The sequence below is a fragment of the Chiloscyllium plagiosum genome, chromosome 7 (genome assembly GCF_004010195.1).
Source record: "Chiloscyllium plagiosum isolate BGI_BamShark_2017 chromosome 7, ASM401019v2, whole genome shotgun sequence".
Lineage (NCBI taxonomy): Eukaryota > Metazoa > Chordata > Chondrichthyes > Orectolobiformes > Hemiscylliidae > Chiloscyllium > Chiloscyllium plagiosum.
In genome coordinates this window covers 140,399-157,095 of record NC_057716.1, presented here as the reverse complement: position 1 = coordinate 157,095, position 16,697 = coordinate 140,399, and the positions used below count along the sequence as shown (strand labels likewise).

Here is a 16,697-nt window from a genome sequence, read left to right as displayed (position 1 = left end):
TTGCCATGTTAGGCATCTCAAGGTCCCCACGGCTTTTGTCGATTGGAGTCACATGGTGCTTGGCCCCTTCGGGGAAGCTATGAACACAGTTTGGATTCAGGCACCATTTGAAAGATGCATTAAAAGGTCTTATTGGTACCCTTCCTGCCATTTCCATGCCTAGTCTCGGCTGCAAGTCCCACAGGACCGTGTGCTTTCTAATCACCCTCCCCTTGTTACTTGCCCTCCCTACAATCTACAACTAGGATTGAAACTGATTTGACCCTGTCTATGTCTCCTTGGTCCAAAGATTGTCTGCAACATAGCCCTTTAAAATGATGTTGGTTGCTGAGTCAGGAAGTGGTCCAACTCCAGTCACCTGCCTTGATGGTGGAAGTCCAATTCTACAAATCAAATTAAGTGAAGCAGAGTTAGACACATAAGAAGTTATTTGGCTAGAATGCACAAGCATAATTCATCTCTCAGTCTAAAGTGACACCTTCTATCCCTGCATTTAAAAAGAAAGAGAAAACTTAGCAGAAACTGCTTGATGCTAACGGCAAAGTATTATTCAGGACAGTTAACTGGTATCTGTGTATTGCAGGAAGCCAGGTAGAGTGCATAATTCAAATTAAACTCCGAATGTCATAGCACTTGACAAAGTCAGTATGAGAGTTTCTGGGGAGTCTGTGGCCTTCAAGTAAAAATTTTAATGGAGCTACTAAAAGCAATTCAATTGATACTTAATAATGTGATGGTGAAATATGTTTTCTTTATAACAGTTGGCCAAACTGTTGTTTTGGACATTACACATTCTGTTAATGAGAAATATGAAATGAAATGTAATATGAGATTTGAACACACAGATGGCCTAAAGATCATGAAGTAAGCAGTCCTTATTCCACTGGCAACAGATCACTCCAAACATGAAGGGAAATTCAGGTTAAATAAGGAAGCATTTGCATGGAATGAAGTCTATGGTTTATATTAGTTTGAGAAAACCTTTTTCTGTCTGTTCCTTCTATCCATGAACCCACAAGTTGCCCTTTCTTTTCCCAGACAAGGTCAGTTTGACAGGTCCAGCTGCCTTCCTTCACTGTTACAAACTACTGCTGGAGGCTCTATTGCAAAAAGAAAACATCAGAAAGTGTATTGAGAGTTAGTGAAACAAATGTTTCAGATTAGACAAAATTACAAATTTTACATTATATTTGTGAATCTGACTAATTATCAAGGTAAAGGTTTTGACAAACATGCGGAAAAACATGACAACTGGAAATTAATTTGATTAATTTACACAGACAGAAAGAGTACACTCACAGGACAAACATATTGTGGGAACATATGTTATATGAAAGCATTTTAAAACATTTGAAATTCATGAGTATTTTCTTCTGTTTCCAAAGGGTCCTCGTGGTGCTGTTGGGGCACCGGGTCTGCCTGGTGCTACGGTGAGTAACATTTATTTGTTTCCTGGGAAGTTAGATATAATAGCTTTTCTACTATTATGTCCTCTCAAGTTGCATTGATTTCCGAATATTAACTTCAAGACTAGTGGGTCAATGCAGCTTGGGTTTAACTTGTAATGGCATGCTGAAATCAGCTTTGGGCAAGTTTGCACCCACTGCCCTGAGTTCCTGCCTGTTTTAGACATACCTTGATACTTGTACAGTCCTCCATGCCCCACCAGCGTGGAACTGTTGGCGTATGTACTTCCCACCAATCCAATATCCTGAATTTTACTGTCGCAGGATGGTAGGGTCAAAGATGGAGATAAAATAGGGGATAAAATAGTGAAGATGTCCATCATGTTGGGTACATGATGCACTCCCACTAGGCAGGAAGAAACTGAGGCATGGATTGCTATGTGTCTGTTCTATGGAGATGCCCACCCAGTTTTCATAATGAAAGTCCCCATTAAGGACTAATAAGCAGGGTTGACATTATTTTGCCACTAGTGAAGCAGTCTCAAAAAGGAAGCCATCTGCATCTTATGTGGCTCCAGAAATCCCTCTGGAGAGATTCCTCTCTAATCAATGGGGATGTACACCATTGGAAATGTGTTGCTGGAAAAGCTCAGCAGGTCAGGCAGCATCTAGGGAACAGGAGAACCGACGTTTCGGGCATTAGCCCTTCTTCAGGAATCACTTTCTCCTCAAAGATGTACACCATTGACCATCCTAAATGTTGAATAACATTCTCCCCTTTGAGGGCATCTCCCTGCCTCAGCAACATTTGTGTGGTTGCTGAGGCTTCAGAAAACAAGTGGAAAGTTCTGGAGAAACTCAGCAGGGCTGCTAGCATCGGTGGAGAGAGAAACAGAGTTGATGTTTCAAGTTCCATGACCCCTCTTTGGAAATGGACCTTCTGCTGAGATTTCAGAATTGCTTGCCCTCTGATGAAAAACTTACCAGTCATGTTTAATGGGGTGATTGGCTCGAATGTGTCTATTCTGGAGAATATTTGTGGGAAAATTACTCAGCTACTCTAGCTGCCAGAAAGTGTTGACTCACAACACCCATTTGGTCCCAAAACCATCCTACAGTGGAATTCAACTGACTGTGTTTGTTTCTGCTGTGTCATCTTTAGGAACTGCCCAAAAGAAGCAACATGTGTATCTCTCTCTCTTTTGTTATTTTCAATAAATAGTACACAATATAAGTTGGACTAACTTCCCAGATGTTTTAGAATGAAATGTAAAAATCTCTTTCCCTTGACATGCAAAAGATGATTGTGTCAGTATCCCCTGTCCAAATCCTGCAAAGATTTGCTCTCTCTCTCTCTCTGCTTAGTAAGCTGAAATACAGAATAGAGCTAGAGACTGAGTGAACACATTCTTCATTGCTACAATTGCTAAAATATGTTTAGCTAAGATTAAGTGAAATTGAGGTTTGCGTGATTCATTTTTGGACACCCAGGATTTAATGATCTCTATTGGCTGACCTTTGCCTTGTCACAACATTGTGTTCACATTTGAAGGTCTCTCTCTGATTTCCATGCCATTCCTTCTTTCTTTCTCTTAATGAAAATACAGCTGTTAAGTTTAGATTATCTTCCATTAGACATTACTTGTGCCGAATATAGACAAATCTACCCTTTGCTCTGAACTGATATTAGATCTAACTTATAAAAAAAATTGAATAGAATGCTGCAATGAACATTTATTTTCTTAGGCTGTGCACCAGAAATAGTTTATGATTTCCCACAGTTTTATATACTGATAAAAGCATGCAGACCGACCATCCAACTGAGGTTCAAACCGTATGTTTGCAATTCTAACAGAAGCAAAATGAGTCAGCTGTTAAAAATAATAGCTCAACCCTTAACACTCTCTGATAGAGTAAGGTAATTGGCTGGTACCTAACTAATGATTCTTTGCAAAGCTCTTCCAGTTTTAACATTGTTTTGGTCTATCTTAACTCATATAATTGAGCTGAAGGAACTGAATCCAAGAATTTATACCTGTCACTCATATGGAAAAGGCTGCTTTTCAAACTAACAGATAAATACAAGTCATAATTAAAAATTGAATCGATTGCATCTGTCACAGAAATTGGTATCATTGAGTAGCTCCCAGTTTGTTTCTCTGTTCTGTGAAGGCATGGATAGTGGTTATTTGTAAATGGCATTGAAAATAAATTGACATGTATGGATTGAAAGGATCAGCCTTGTATTATAAACAGTAAAACTATCACAGATATAATTCAAAACTACAAATCTCCCATGTTTCATTGTTGCTAATGTTACAGCCACTTCAGTGATCTATGTCATTAAGCATAGTCTTTACTAACTCGAAGCCTGTAAGGATAGCTAAGTGCCTAGGTTTGGTTGCTATTTTCTATTCTCTTCAGTTAAAAGAGTTTGATTACAAACTACTTTCAATATTAAAGCCAGCCTTTACTTTTAGAATATAATCCCTACTGTGTGGAAACAAGCCATTCAGCCCAACAAGTCCACACTAACCGTCCAAAGAATAACTCACCAAGACCCATTCCCCTCCGCTATTACTCTCCATTTACCCCTCACTAATGCACCTAATCTACATATCCTTGAACACAATGTGCAATTTAGCATGGCCAATTGCCTAACCTGCACATCTTTGGATTGTGAGAGGAAAGTTAACAGTTTCCTCAATTCCCCTCCACCCACATTATCCCTGTACCAAGCCTCCAACTTGGCACCGCCCTCCTCCTAACCTGTCCATCACCTTTCCCAACTATCCACTCCACCCTCCTCTTCCACCTTCTCCCTCATCTTTGTACTCAGCCAGCTTCGTCCCAACCCCACCCCCCTCCCATTTATCTCTCAGCCTCCCCAGCCCCGAAGCCTCATTCCTGATGAAGGGTTTATGCCCAAATGTCAATTTTCCAGCTTCTCGGATGCTGCTGTGCTTTTCCAGCAGCACACTCTCGATTGTGGAGACCAGGGCACCTGAAGGAAACCTACGCAGACAAGTGGAGATTGCGCAAACTCCACACAGTCACCTGAGGCTGGAATCAAACCCGGGTCCCTGGTGCTGTGAGGCAGCAGTGCTAACCACTGAGCCACCGTGCTTTAAGTTCCATGTCACAGACCAAAAATAAGTGCTTTTTTTTTGAACATCTTCCTGGTATTAAAAATTGAGTGTCATTTTCTATGTAGCCTGATCTAAAATGTGTACCTTTAGGCCACACTTAAACCACCATAGCATTATTCTAGTTAAATTTTGAGGCATTATTAATGTCTGCCTGCAAAGGAGGCAACATAGGAACACACCACCTGGGTCATGCCAGTGTTAGGTCAAACATTTATAACCTATTTTTAGCAAAAAAAGTATTTTTAATGTGGCAATACTTGCTTTTTAAAATTATTGCAATAACATATCATTGTATTTTTATTAAATAGGGTCCTATCGGTTTAATGGGTCCCCCAGGTTTCCCAGGTCAGCCTGGCGCTAAGGTAACTATTTGTGACCTCTTGTTAACTCTTCTTTGGAACTGTAGAAATTTCTCTTTCAAAGCTGATCAATCGCATTTACTTTTTTCTTCACTTTTCTCACCTTCACTCTAAGAAATTTGTCCTAAACTGGAGGCTTTTTCAAATATACCTACTGTGTGATGTGCATAGGGTTGTAGCAAAATTTTAATGCACTGCACTTTTACAAATAGTTATGTGTTGGATGATGAAAGATGTGCAAAGTTTTACATTTTTAACTTCTAAACATGCTGTATCTTGCAACAGACATTTGATATACTTGAAATTTGAAGCTAAATACATGGATACAAAAAGGGATAGAAAAGACTATTTGAAAATAGTTTATTCTGTCAGGAAAATAAATGGAATGGAAAGTTAATTCAGGAATTACATAGCAGCATTTGTCACAGAAGACGCAATTCTCCTGTCCAACTTGTTTTCCATGCTCGACCATTTCTGTGAATATTTCCTGATATTGATTATTTTTGCTGCAACTTTGTTTTGAAAACAGTCTGTGAACATTTTTTAAATTTGATGTTCAGCTTGGCTTAGTTTGGTATCACTTTAGTATAAATTAAGTTTGTCCGTTTTGGATTCAAACCTTATTTGATCTTAGAACCTAAGGTGATATATGACAGCGTGGCTGAGGGAGCACATGTGTGGCATCCTTCAGATGAGGTATTAGATTGAAGCTCAGCCTATCTGTCTCTGCAGTATTGAAGAAGGCAATAACTACAGACGAATATCACCAAAAACAGATTAAGTTAGTGTGTATCCAGATGGATCTTGTTATGTGCAAATTGGTTGCTGCATTTCTCCCTGTAGGCATAGAAACTGTGCATGATAAATAACTGCTTGTCATCTTTCTGAAATATTTGAAAAATGGTTTTATAAGTGCAAAATGGTTGTTCAGAGGATCATTAATTTATTATTTGAAGCTGACTAATTGATTTTTGCCTCAATTGATTTTGATACTTTATTACATTTGCTTTTCAATTATTTAGCTTGTAATTAGATGAGCTTTGACTGTTCAGAAAGTGATGTATTGGCCACCAACAACACTGCATGATTATTCTTAAGTAGATATCAGTCTCAAACTGGTAACAAGGTATAGGTGCTAGTGATAACAAAAAGACATAGGGGTAGGAGTAGGCCATTCAACCCATTGAGTCTGTTCTGTCTTTCAGTGAGATCGTGGATAATTGATTCTCCTTAACTCCACTTTTCCACTTTATCCCATAACTCTTGATTCCCTTATTGATTAACTGTTTCTCTATCTCTGCCTTGAATGTACTTAATGACCTAGCCTCAACAGCTCTCTTTTGGAAAGAATCCCACAGATTCACAACCGTTTTATCCAGCACTATTGATTTCCTGAGTTAGAGTTCCAGTTAGAGACATCCTGGGTTCTCTGAAAGATAACCTGATTTTAATCCGCACCTCAAAGTGAGAATCATGCGAGCTCAGTGTCAAATGGCCAAGTGAGGTTTTAATTAAAGGTGGAAGTTACAGTCTGGCATTATCAGGTACTCAGTGGAGGCCAAAGGAAGTATTTAAATTGATCTCTTCTGTGGATTCTTTCTGGACTGGGAGGAACAGGAGTACTTTCCTGGACTATGGGAGGAATCCTTGGGTTTCCCAAATGTTAGCGTTGTAGTATTCACTCACCCACTAGTGCTGGTATGGCTGGTGGAAACACCCCACAACTCTAACTTCATGCTGACACTTGTTCCCTTGGGGCCTGAAGTCCACTGGCTTCTTTCCTAGTTTCTGTTGTACTGCCCAGCCTTGAAATCTCTCCAACAGGAGTTGGCATTTTTAAAAAGAGCCAGGGAGTTAAAATAGCCCACTTCCCTGGTTCATTTTTCTGTGGGGTTTTCCCTGGCCTGAAAGTTAACACTTTTCTCCACTACTTGCATATGTAAGTAATGTTTTGCATGTGCAAGCGATATAATGATGTTTATGCCTTTATATTGTTGGTGGCTTAAATTAAACCTTTAAAAAACATGGTTTTTGATGCATAATTATATCATCTATCGCATAACTATAAACAGCATGTGTTTAGATATTCCAGGAATCTCACATCACACCAGGAGTTGAAGCTCCTGCACGATACTGCTCAATATCAACTATTATCTGACTGAATATTTACCATCAAAGCACAGAGCCATTACAGTTGTAGTGTAACTTGTATTGGCAATGAGTGTTCACATAGCTCAGGATATGATTTAATATGCTGCTTCTACTAAACATTGCCTGACTCCAGTGAATTTCCTTACATACAAAAAAAATTTGAAATCTTTAGAATAAAGAAATTGCCAGTGACAGCAACTTCTCAGGTGTGCTTAAACCAATACTCAGGAGCACAACATAAAAGATTGAGAACATATGAGGGGTAGAAAACATAGGCAGCATTTCCAACATTCCATGCATGTTTACATTTATTCATTGTTGATCTCTTTAAAGTGTTATTTAGATCTTGCTTGAATTATGTGGGTGCAAAGAAAAATTACCACATTCTAAGCTTTCAAAAAATTGATGGATTTGACTGAATATTTTTGCTTTAGTGTAGTTACTGATTCCAAAGTGGTTCTTTTGGAAGAATAAGCTGAGTGGCTGATGGTTGTTGATTAACAGCTTTCTTACTGTTGTGTAATGAATGTGATTCTTTTGATTGTTTTGTATGTGGGCTGGCCAACCTTCAGCAACTAGCCAGCCGCCTCTTTATGGCCATTTTGAGTGGGCAGCTGGCTAAGAAACTATAAAATAATCTGGGCTTCCTACTGATGTTTTCGATGGTACAGTTAGTGATCTTGATTAGGAGTTTAAATTCCTTCTTTATATTCCACATATGCACTTGGCTGAAGTGAACTGTCCTCTCCTTACATTAATTTTTAGTTAGATCGTTTCCTTTTGAATCATTATTGTGTCATTTGGTTCAATTATAATGTGCTTTCTGTGTCAGAGATCCATTTTGCACATTGAAGATGTGAAGGCTAGAGTACAAATGAGGTGTGTGAAATAAGATTTAAAAATATTATATTTTAATTTGGGAAGTGATATTGCACCACTTAAAGGTAAGACCTGACTACTTTTCCCACTTCATTCAAACTGCTGATGTCTCATTGGGACACTGACTTTAATTGGGAGTTGGATGTCTTTGAATGAGTTATGGAAGTCTAGTGATTGCAATTCAATATAACTTGAAAATAATAAAGTCAAATACATTATGGAAAGTTGTGGGCTAGCAATAGAAAGTATCCTGAAAAACTACTGATTGAAACTCAATTATTCCATTAATTAATAGTCCCTTCAGGAAGGATATGTGCCACCATGTTTGACCCTTGTGCAACTCCAGTTTAATAGTATATGGTTAACTGGTAGTTGTCTCTAGGAATCGAGGTTTGGATGATACAATATGCCTCACCGTGGTGCCTGCAATTCAAAACGATCTGGCAATCCTTTATTATCACAACGAGCTGCAGATAACCATAAGGACTTGAGAATCACTCTACAACTTAATGTTGGTGCAAACACAGGTGAAGGTCAAAGCAGCTCTTGAGTTTAGAAGTGCCATTAAATAGGGAAAACAATGCATTCCAATGTGTAGATATTTTCAGTAAATATTTTCTGTTACTCAAAATAACTGCTTCTCAATTGTGTTGTGACAGTATCTGGAAAAATACTGTTTTCTCCTTTTAAAAGATCATGCAGGAAAATAAAATGTTTTGATGAAGAAATAATTATTTGCCATTCTCAACACTGGTGAAATGTTCATTCCAACTTGGACTAATTGAAGAATCAGACTAAAGAATTAATCATAGTACGCAGTGTGTAGGAAAACATTAGCTGTTTTGGCAGGAATGAGGTGTATGACTCCTTCGAGATTTTATAAACAAGGAAGCCACTAGATATGAAACTTCACATCATTCTTGGGGCTTTTCCTTGGGGTGAACAGCTGTCATGGCAACGCTGCCTCCAGTCTCCTCAATACAGCAGATTTGGGTGCAGATGTTTACTCTGTGAAATCATTCACACAGCCATTCTGGAAAATGTGGGCAAATTTGGCTTATTCAGTGGGAAAGTAAGCCGTATGTTTGACAGCTCGAGAGACAATTTCCAGCTGGTAACTGAACATTAAGACGGTGAAGTAAATTTAGTAAGAGCCATTTGGAAATAAGAAACATTATTTTTCTCTTCTTTACCTTGTTTTCCTCCAATGCTTAACATTCAGCAGTTGATGACTGTTTCTATAACTAACCCCCTTGTTATGTGGACAGGCCATTGACTTGACCCATAATGCCTGCGAATTGCTACTATTTACTTGAACCTAGATCTGGCAAACTGCTACTATGCAAGAAGGTGGGGGTGGGAGGGGCAGGAATGATGGACTGCCAGTCTACCTAACTTGTCAGAAGTCAGTGCCTATTTGGATATCAACCTAGCAATTCAAGGTTAAAGATTTTATCTTAACGTCTTTGACTTTTTGAAGTTGGCTTGCATCCAACATCTTCCTACTCACAAGCAGAAACTGCTGGCCTAAGTTTCACTCCTTAAGTTTAACAGTACCTTTTTTTTTGTTGTCTGCCCAAAGCCAAGTCTGACTCTCAGCATCTTGATTTCCACTGCAGTTCTGAAAAGGAAACGGGTCCTAAATACACCTCAAATGGACTCAATGCTGTTCACACCAAAATGGTCCACATTGGTTGTCCAGTCAAGTAAGCTATCTAGCAACAATAATGCCCTCCCTCCCCCTCACCCTGATTCTCCCAACACCTCAAGAAGTCTGAGTTGCTGTGGCAACATACATTTTTACATGCACATCATCACCCAGAGCTATAGAGAGTGATGGTTGAGGCTCTCATCTCTTTCCATCTCATGGCTGATGAGGAATCTTTCTGACTGATTCTACTGCTATTGGCATATGTTGGAAGAATGTATAAGTGAGTACTCAATCTGTTTGATCATGTTGTAAATGTGACTTCCTTGACTATCAAGTCCTAAAGTGAGACTTGCACCCTGATTTTCTCGCTCAGAGCCAGAAACGTTGCCCACTATGCCACAAGATTTCCTCCTTCACAAGAATGTCAATGTTTTTAAAACATTAGCTCTAGCTAACTTCATTCAATATCTGACTACTTACTTTGAGGCTTCTCATTTGTTTCTTACTGGGAATGATATAAATCTTATTACAGGCTTGCAGTTGATTAAGCAATAATCCCGATTGAACTTCTGGTGTAATTGACAATCAGAAGTTTTGGTGTGGATCTCCAAAATGAAGAATTATATATTCTGTATGTTAGGTAAATGTTGTACCATGCCATTGAGCAAAAAAGATCATTTTGGTTAAGGTTTGATCCTTAGTCCATGTTGAGCTAACTGATTTCAATTGGGCAAAACTGGGCAGATTAGCATAGAGTGGGAAAGTTAACCAAATAGCCTGCTTTTGTTACTAATAGTCCCCCGATATATGAGGATCATGGAAAGTCTTTGGCTCTGGAACGATACCCAACCATGAGTCAGTGCCTTCAGAGGGTGAAGGACAGTCAGAAAATACTGGGATAGATATATGTTGGAGAGAGAAAAAAATACATTGTTTGGAAAACCCCGACGTACTTAAAAATACCAAATGTAGGCGGAATAACCTTAATTTCTCTATGGGCTTAATTGTAAAATGTATAAATTCCTTAGCTACTTTGGAAAAAATTCAGTTACAAAAGACAGTTTCATGGCACAATATATAATTGAGTATTGCATTTAATAAATGGTTTAATTTTCATACTGCACTACTCCAGACTTATTCATGTTGTGTTATGGTTTTGATTCACTTCTGGTCTGACACAGAATTGCAAAACACGAAACATACCCTGGGGCAGTTTATACAATTTTACCAAAATATTACTTTATTCACATATCTTTAATTCTTATTTTCTGTAATATAATATCTGGTTGCTTGAAAATAAAAAATTTGTAGTGGTAAAACATATAGATTCCATGGAATCAGACCTTTTATACACAAATGGGGCATGCAGTGTTGCAATAATTTGTAACATTCATTTGGCATTCAGACAATGGGGAAAAAATACACAAAAGCATTCTGGACATAATCACATTAGTTTGAATTAGTCAGCAAAGTTGTTTGTCTTTCATATTGGACAAGAGTATATAAATTCAAATTCAGTTTGTGGATATTGAGGAATGGCTGTTAACTGTTTGGATTGACTATTTCTATTTCACCTAAATACCAAAAGATAATTAAAGCCAATGAAGACCAATTGCTTTCACTATGAAATCTGAAATTCTTGACGATGATTTCATTACCATCTTTTTACGAACCTCCTTTTTTTAATGAAAACTATCTCTCAATGACATTTCAAGATCACTTCTTCCATTGTCGTTACAGTTGACATATTTTACATAGTATCTAAAATATTTTATGACATACGGTGAAATCAATAATCTTAATATCCGACTCCTAATACAAATATTATAAACAAGTTAAAAATTTGCCTTGTCATATCTCAAATAGAACTTTTCATACAAAACCACTGAACAGAAGCAGAAGGAAGAATTTCAACACCTGCTGATCATTGTGACATGTGCACAACCAGTACCTCCAACAGAAAATTTTAAATATTGAATTTAGTCTCAAGAAATGTACTTGCTTAGTTAAAATCAAAATACGTCACTTCCTCACTATACCAATCTTTCTCATTAACCAGTTTGGCCTTTGACATATCAAAGATTTGAATGAGATCTATAATATCCTCTCCTCAACAAAGGAGGGATAATTTGACGCCAACTGTGACCCATGTTCTATACAATGACTTGAAAGACTTAATTACTAGGTCAGTTCCTTAGTTTAGTCAGTGTTGGTTTGTGAATCTTTAGTAGTAAATTCTAATCCACAATTGTTCTTGGAACTTAAAATTTATGGTGAGCACAATTGTGAAAGAATATTAATTCATCTTTGTACGTTAAATTATTTTGATACTAAATATATAGAACAATTGAACAAACCTGAGGGCTGTACTAACTTTCTATTCCCTTTTTTCTTATTTGTTCTTAGGGTGGACCTGGTCCAACAGGCGTCCGCGGGCCTGAAGGACCCCAGGGTCAACGTGGTACACCAGGTCGCCAGGGTAACCCTGGACCTCTGGGCAACATCGTAAGTCCAAAAATCATGAGTGCTCAAGATTTTGAATTACTGTGAACATCCTGTCATGCAAATATTTCATTGTCCCTTTCGTTTTATCTGTAGGGTCAGCTTGGTATGGATGGAACTTTTGGTGCAAAAGGCCCATTGGTATGTTTCTTACATTTATTTTCACTTGCCACTTTTGCCACATTTGTCTTGATCCATTAAAGATTGAAGAAGATCATTAATAGTTAGATTCAGGAAAAAAGCTGCAACAAGTAACAATTTCTTTCTTCTATTTAATTATTTTCCCGACACTTAACCTCATGTATTTTTATTTGGTGTTACACTTGGAGCGTTGGTTGATTAGTTTAACTTTCTTTGTTTTCTATATTGTTGTTTTCCTTCCATACATGAAAATTACTCATGCTTCACATGTTTCTTCTTCTTTTAACTCTATTGTCCATGTAAACAAAGTTGAAAATGTTGCGACAAACCTCTGAAATTCCACATAGTTAAAACGTGATAGGTAAAGATCTCAAATGTGCCTTGTGCATTGTAAACCTTGTGTTTTTGAGGTGAAGTAGGTAAGTTTGCATTCTACTTTTGACGTAGGACTGCAAATTCTCCTGAGAAGAAAAAAAAAGATCAATGACGATAGGTTGGGAAAGGGAGGTTAATAGAGTTAAAGTCCCATGTTGTTTATCTATATCTTTTTACAAGGCTTGTTAGACTGTTTTCTTTCAATGTAGTTCAAAGGGAACAGGGTATTTTCCAATTCCAATAAACATATGAATTTTATTTCTGTATGTGCATGCTGATTTTATATTTTCAGATCATAGAGAAATTTTGACTGCTGGTTACTTCAGTTAATGGAATCAGCCATCCCCAGTTAGTAACATGCTAATTTGGTTTATATAGGATCATGGGTCGATAAAGTGTGGCACTGGGAAAAGCACAACAGGTCAGGCAGCATCTGAGGAGCAAGAGAGTCTCTTGTTCCTCAGATGCTGCCTGAGTTGCTGTCCACACTTCATCAACTATCTCTTGATATAGGATCATGTACACTTATCCATCAATTCAAAATTTGGTCCAATGGGAAAATGAGAAAAACTTTATGCCATCATTGAAGGACACCCCTGAGCTAGCAATACATTTGTCTTTTTATTCGTCAAGCATACCATTGATGATTCATCCAATTATACAAGTTAACTCTTTTTATTTTAATATTCAGAAACACATAATATAAAGGAAGAAAAAGTAAAAAAGGTGGGATAAACAGAGGAACATGGGAACTAAGAGCAAGAATTGGCCATTTGCTCCTTCGAGCTTGCTCTTCCATTTAATTGGATCATGTCAGATCCTCTTTATATTAAATCCAAAACTGAATATCTTCAATGATAAAGATGGTCCAAATATAACTTATTGTATGAATACCATAAAAAATATTTAACTAACTTGTTAATACAAAATATTTAAGTAACTTGTTAATACATTAATGTTGTATATTACCATGAAATAGCAGAATAACTGAACAGTGTGGTGCTGGAAAAGCACAGCAGTTCAGGCAGCATCTGAGGAGTAGGAAAATCCTGATGAAGGGCTTTTGCCCGAAATATGCTTTTCCAGCACCACTCTGATCTAATCTTTGGGTTCCCGCATCTGCAGTCCTCACTTTTGCCTAGAATAATTGAACACACATTTTGGTTCCGTCTTCTCAAAAAAGGACACAAGTAATTTCCCAGAAATGTTGGAGAACCAAGTGTCTAGTGAGGGGGAGAAATTGGACAAATTCAGTATCAATAAAAAAATGGTGCTGGACAATTTAATAAGGTTAAAGGCTGACAAACTTCAGCATCTAATAACCTACATTCCAGACTAGTAAAAGAAGTGACTCTCGAAGTATTAGGTACATTGGTTGTCATCTTCCAAAATTCTAGACTGTGGATCAGTTCCTGCAGATTGGAGAGTGGTAAATGTAACCCTACTATTTTAAAAAACCGTGAGGAAAACAAGTAGAGAATTACAGACCAGTTAGCCTAACATCAGGCGTGGGGTAAATGTTAGATTCTGTGAGAAAGATGTGAGAGCAGGATAATTGAAAAGCATGAACAGGATTAAACAAAGTCAGCATAGGTATATGAAAAGGAAATTATGCCCCACTAGGCTACTGGAACTTTTTTTTCAGGGTGTAACTATTAGAATAGATAAGGGAGAATCAGTGGATGTGTGCATTTGGATTGGGTGAAATTACAGTAGATGGGATTGGGGGTTAATATACTGGCATGGATTGAAAAATTGGTTGACAGACTGGAAAGAGAGATGAGGAATAAATGAGCCTTTTCTTTTGAGATGGAAGCCAGTGCATCAGAGCAGCTCAGTGCTTGAGTCACAGCTATTCATGATATGTATAAACGATTTGGATGAGGGAACTAAATACAACATTTCCAAACTTGCCGATGACACAACGAGGTGGGCTTGTGAATATGAGGAAGATGCAAAAAGAAATCTGGACAAATTGAGTGTGTGGACAAACACACGACTGTTTCAGTATAGCATGGTTAAATATGAAGCTATACACTGTAGTGTGAAAAATGGAAAAGAAAAGTATTATTTAAGTGGTGATCAGCTGGGAAATATGGATGGCCACAGGGATCTGGATTTTCTTCTACACCAATCAATGGCAGTAGATGGGCAGGTTCAGCAAGCAATTTAGAAGGTAGATATATGTAGTCATCATTACAAGACAATTTTATTTCAAAAGTAGAGACATCTTAATGCAGTTATACAGAGCCTTTGTGAGACTGCAACTGGAGTACTGTGGGGTTTGGTCATCTTACCTAAGAAAGAATATGCATATCATAGAAGTAGTGCAGTAGATTAGATTCCCTACAGTGTGGAAACAGATCTTTTGGCCGAGCTAGTCCACACCGACCCTCCAAAGTGTAACCCACCCAGACCCATTTCCCTCTGACTGACTAATGGGCAATTTACTTTGGGAAATTCACCTGACCTGCACATCTTTGGACTGTGGAAGGAAACCGGAGCACCCAAAGGAAACCCATGCAGACACGGGGAGAATGTGCAAACTCCACACAGACAGTCACCCAAGGCTGGAATCAAACCTGGGATCCTAGTGCTGTGAGGCAGTAGTGCTAACCACTGAGCCACCGTGCCACCCAGTTAGGTTCACTTGGCTGATTCCAAGTGTGGCAGACTATCATATGAGGAAACATTTGCTTGATTGAGTTTGTATTCATCAGATTTTTGAAGAATAGAAGGAGATCTAATTAAAACATATAAAATTTGGGGTGAGCTTGGCAGAATAGATTCAGGGCAGATGTTGCCCCAGGTTGTAGAGTCCAGACCCCAGGGATTGCAGTCTCTGGATATGGGACACACTATTTACAACTGAGAAGAGGAAACATTTCTTCGCTTGGCGGGTGGTCAATCTGTGGAATTTGTTATCTTAGAAGATTGATAATGTTTAGATACATCAAGACATATGGAGAGAAACCTAGTCCTGCTTCTCGTTTCTATATTCCAATTCCTATGTGTTCCCTTTTGTTTTGTCCTAGTTAACAATCAATAGATCTGTTAGAGTTTGAAATCACCAGCAGAAACAGTTTTGCTTTTCTCGGTCTCCTCTCTCTGGCATTTTTCCCAGTTTTAACTTTACTGGGATATTTGAGCACAAGCAATGTTAAATAACTGAGCATAGGATACTCTTTTATTTTATTGAATCAAATAAATGTCAACTTCCCAATGGAGTTAATTCTGCCCAAACTGAGTTGACCATTATCACACAAATTGTGACCCACTGTCTGCTTCCACACAATTATTGTTCTGGAATAAGTTTGGTTTAAATGTGACATAAATAATGCCCACTGAGTCCCAATAAAACCAAGTCCTGAAACTAGCCAGGAATTGAGCCATCTGAAGTTTGGATGTTTGATTCCAAAATGTGTTTATGGTTATGAAACAGAAATCTAGATAACTGAAAGCAGACCTTCCTGAGAATTCCTCCTCCTTGCAGGCTATTCTACCAATATAAAGGTTCTGTTCAATTCCTCTCTCCTTGTCACCTGCACCTTCATCTCCAAAAACAGTAGGAGGAACTCATTAGTTAATGTGAAGACAAAATCAAGACCATCTGATCAGCTGCCTCTTCCTTCACTAACTAACGGAGCCAATCATCCTCTGAACTCACCCTCTTCTAGACCTGAAACTCTATCTTTCTCTAATTGATCTCTTAACTCACAATGTTTTTCGAATTAGAGTCCCTACAGTGTGGAAACAGGCCATTTGGTCCAACAACTCCACACCAACCCACCGAACAGTATCCCACCCAGACCCATTCCCCTATACCTGTTACTCTATATATTCCCTTACAATGCAATTAGCCTACCTATCCCTGAACATTGGGCAATTTAGCATAGCCAGTTCACTTCAACTTTTCATTGCGGGAGGAAACTGGAGCACCCAGAGGAAACCCACACAGACATGGGGAGAATGTGCGAACTTCACACAGACAGTCCCCCAAGGCTGAATCGAACCCGGGTCCATGGTACTGTGAGGCAACAGTACTACCCCATGCTCACTTTGAGCGTGGCTTATCCATGAGACC

The 16,697-nt window shown here is 38.3% G+C and overlaps 1 protein-coding gene across 1 annotated transcript in view; it reads left to right on the top strand.

Annotated features, from left to right (window-relative positions):
* The window catches only part of LOC122551236 (collagen alpha-2(V) chain-like), a 256,530-nt gene that overhangs the window by 152,109 nt on the left and 87,724 nt on the right, over positions 1-16,697 (top strand). The window contains exons 17-20 of the mRNA XM_043692826.1: positions 1,386-1,430; positions 4,864-4,917; positions 12,002-12,100; positions 12,194-12,238. Of these exons, the coding sequence (XP_043548761.1) occupies positions 1,386-1,430; positions 4,864-4,917; positions 12,002-12,100; positions 12,194-12,238 (243 nt within the window). The remainder of the gene's footprint in view (positions 1-1,385; positions 1,431-4,863; positions 4,918-12,001; positions 12,101-12,193; positions 12,239-16,697) is intronic.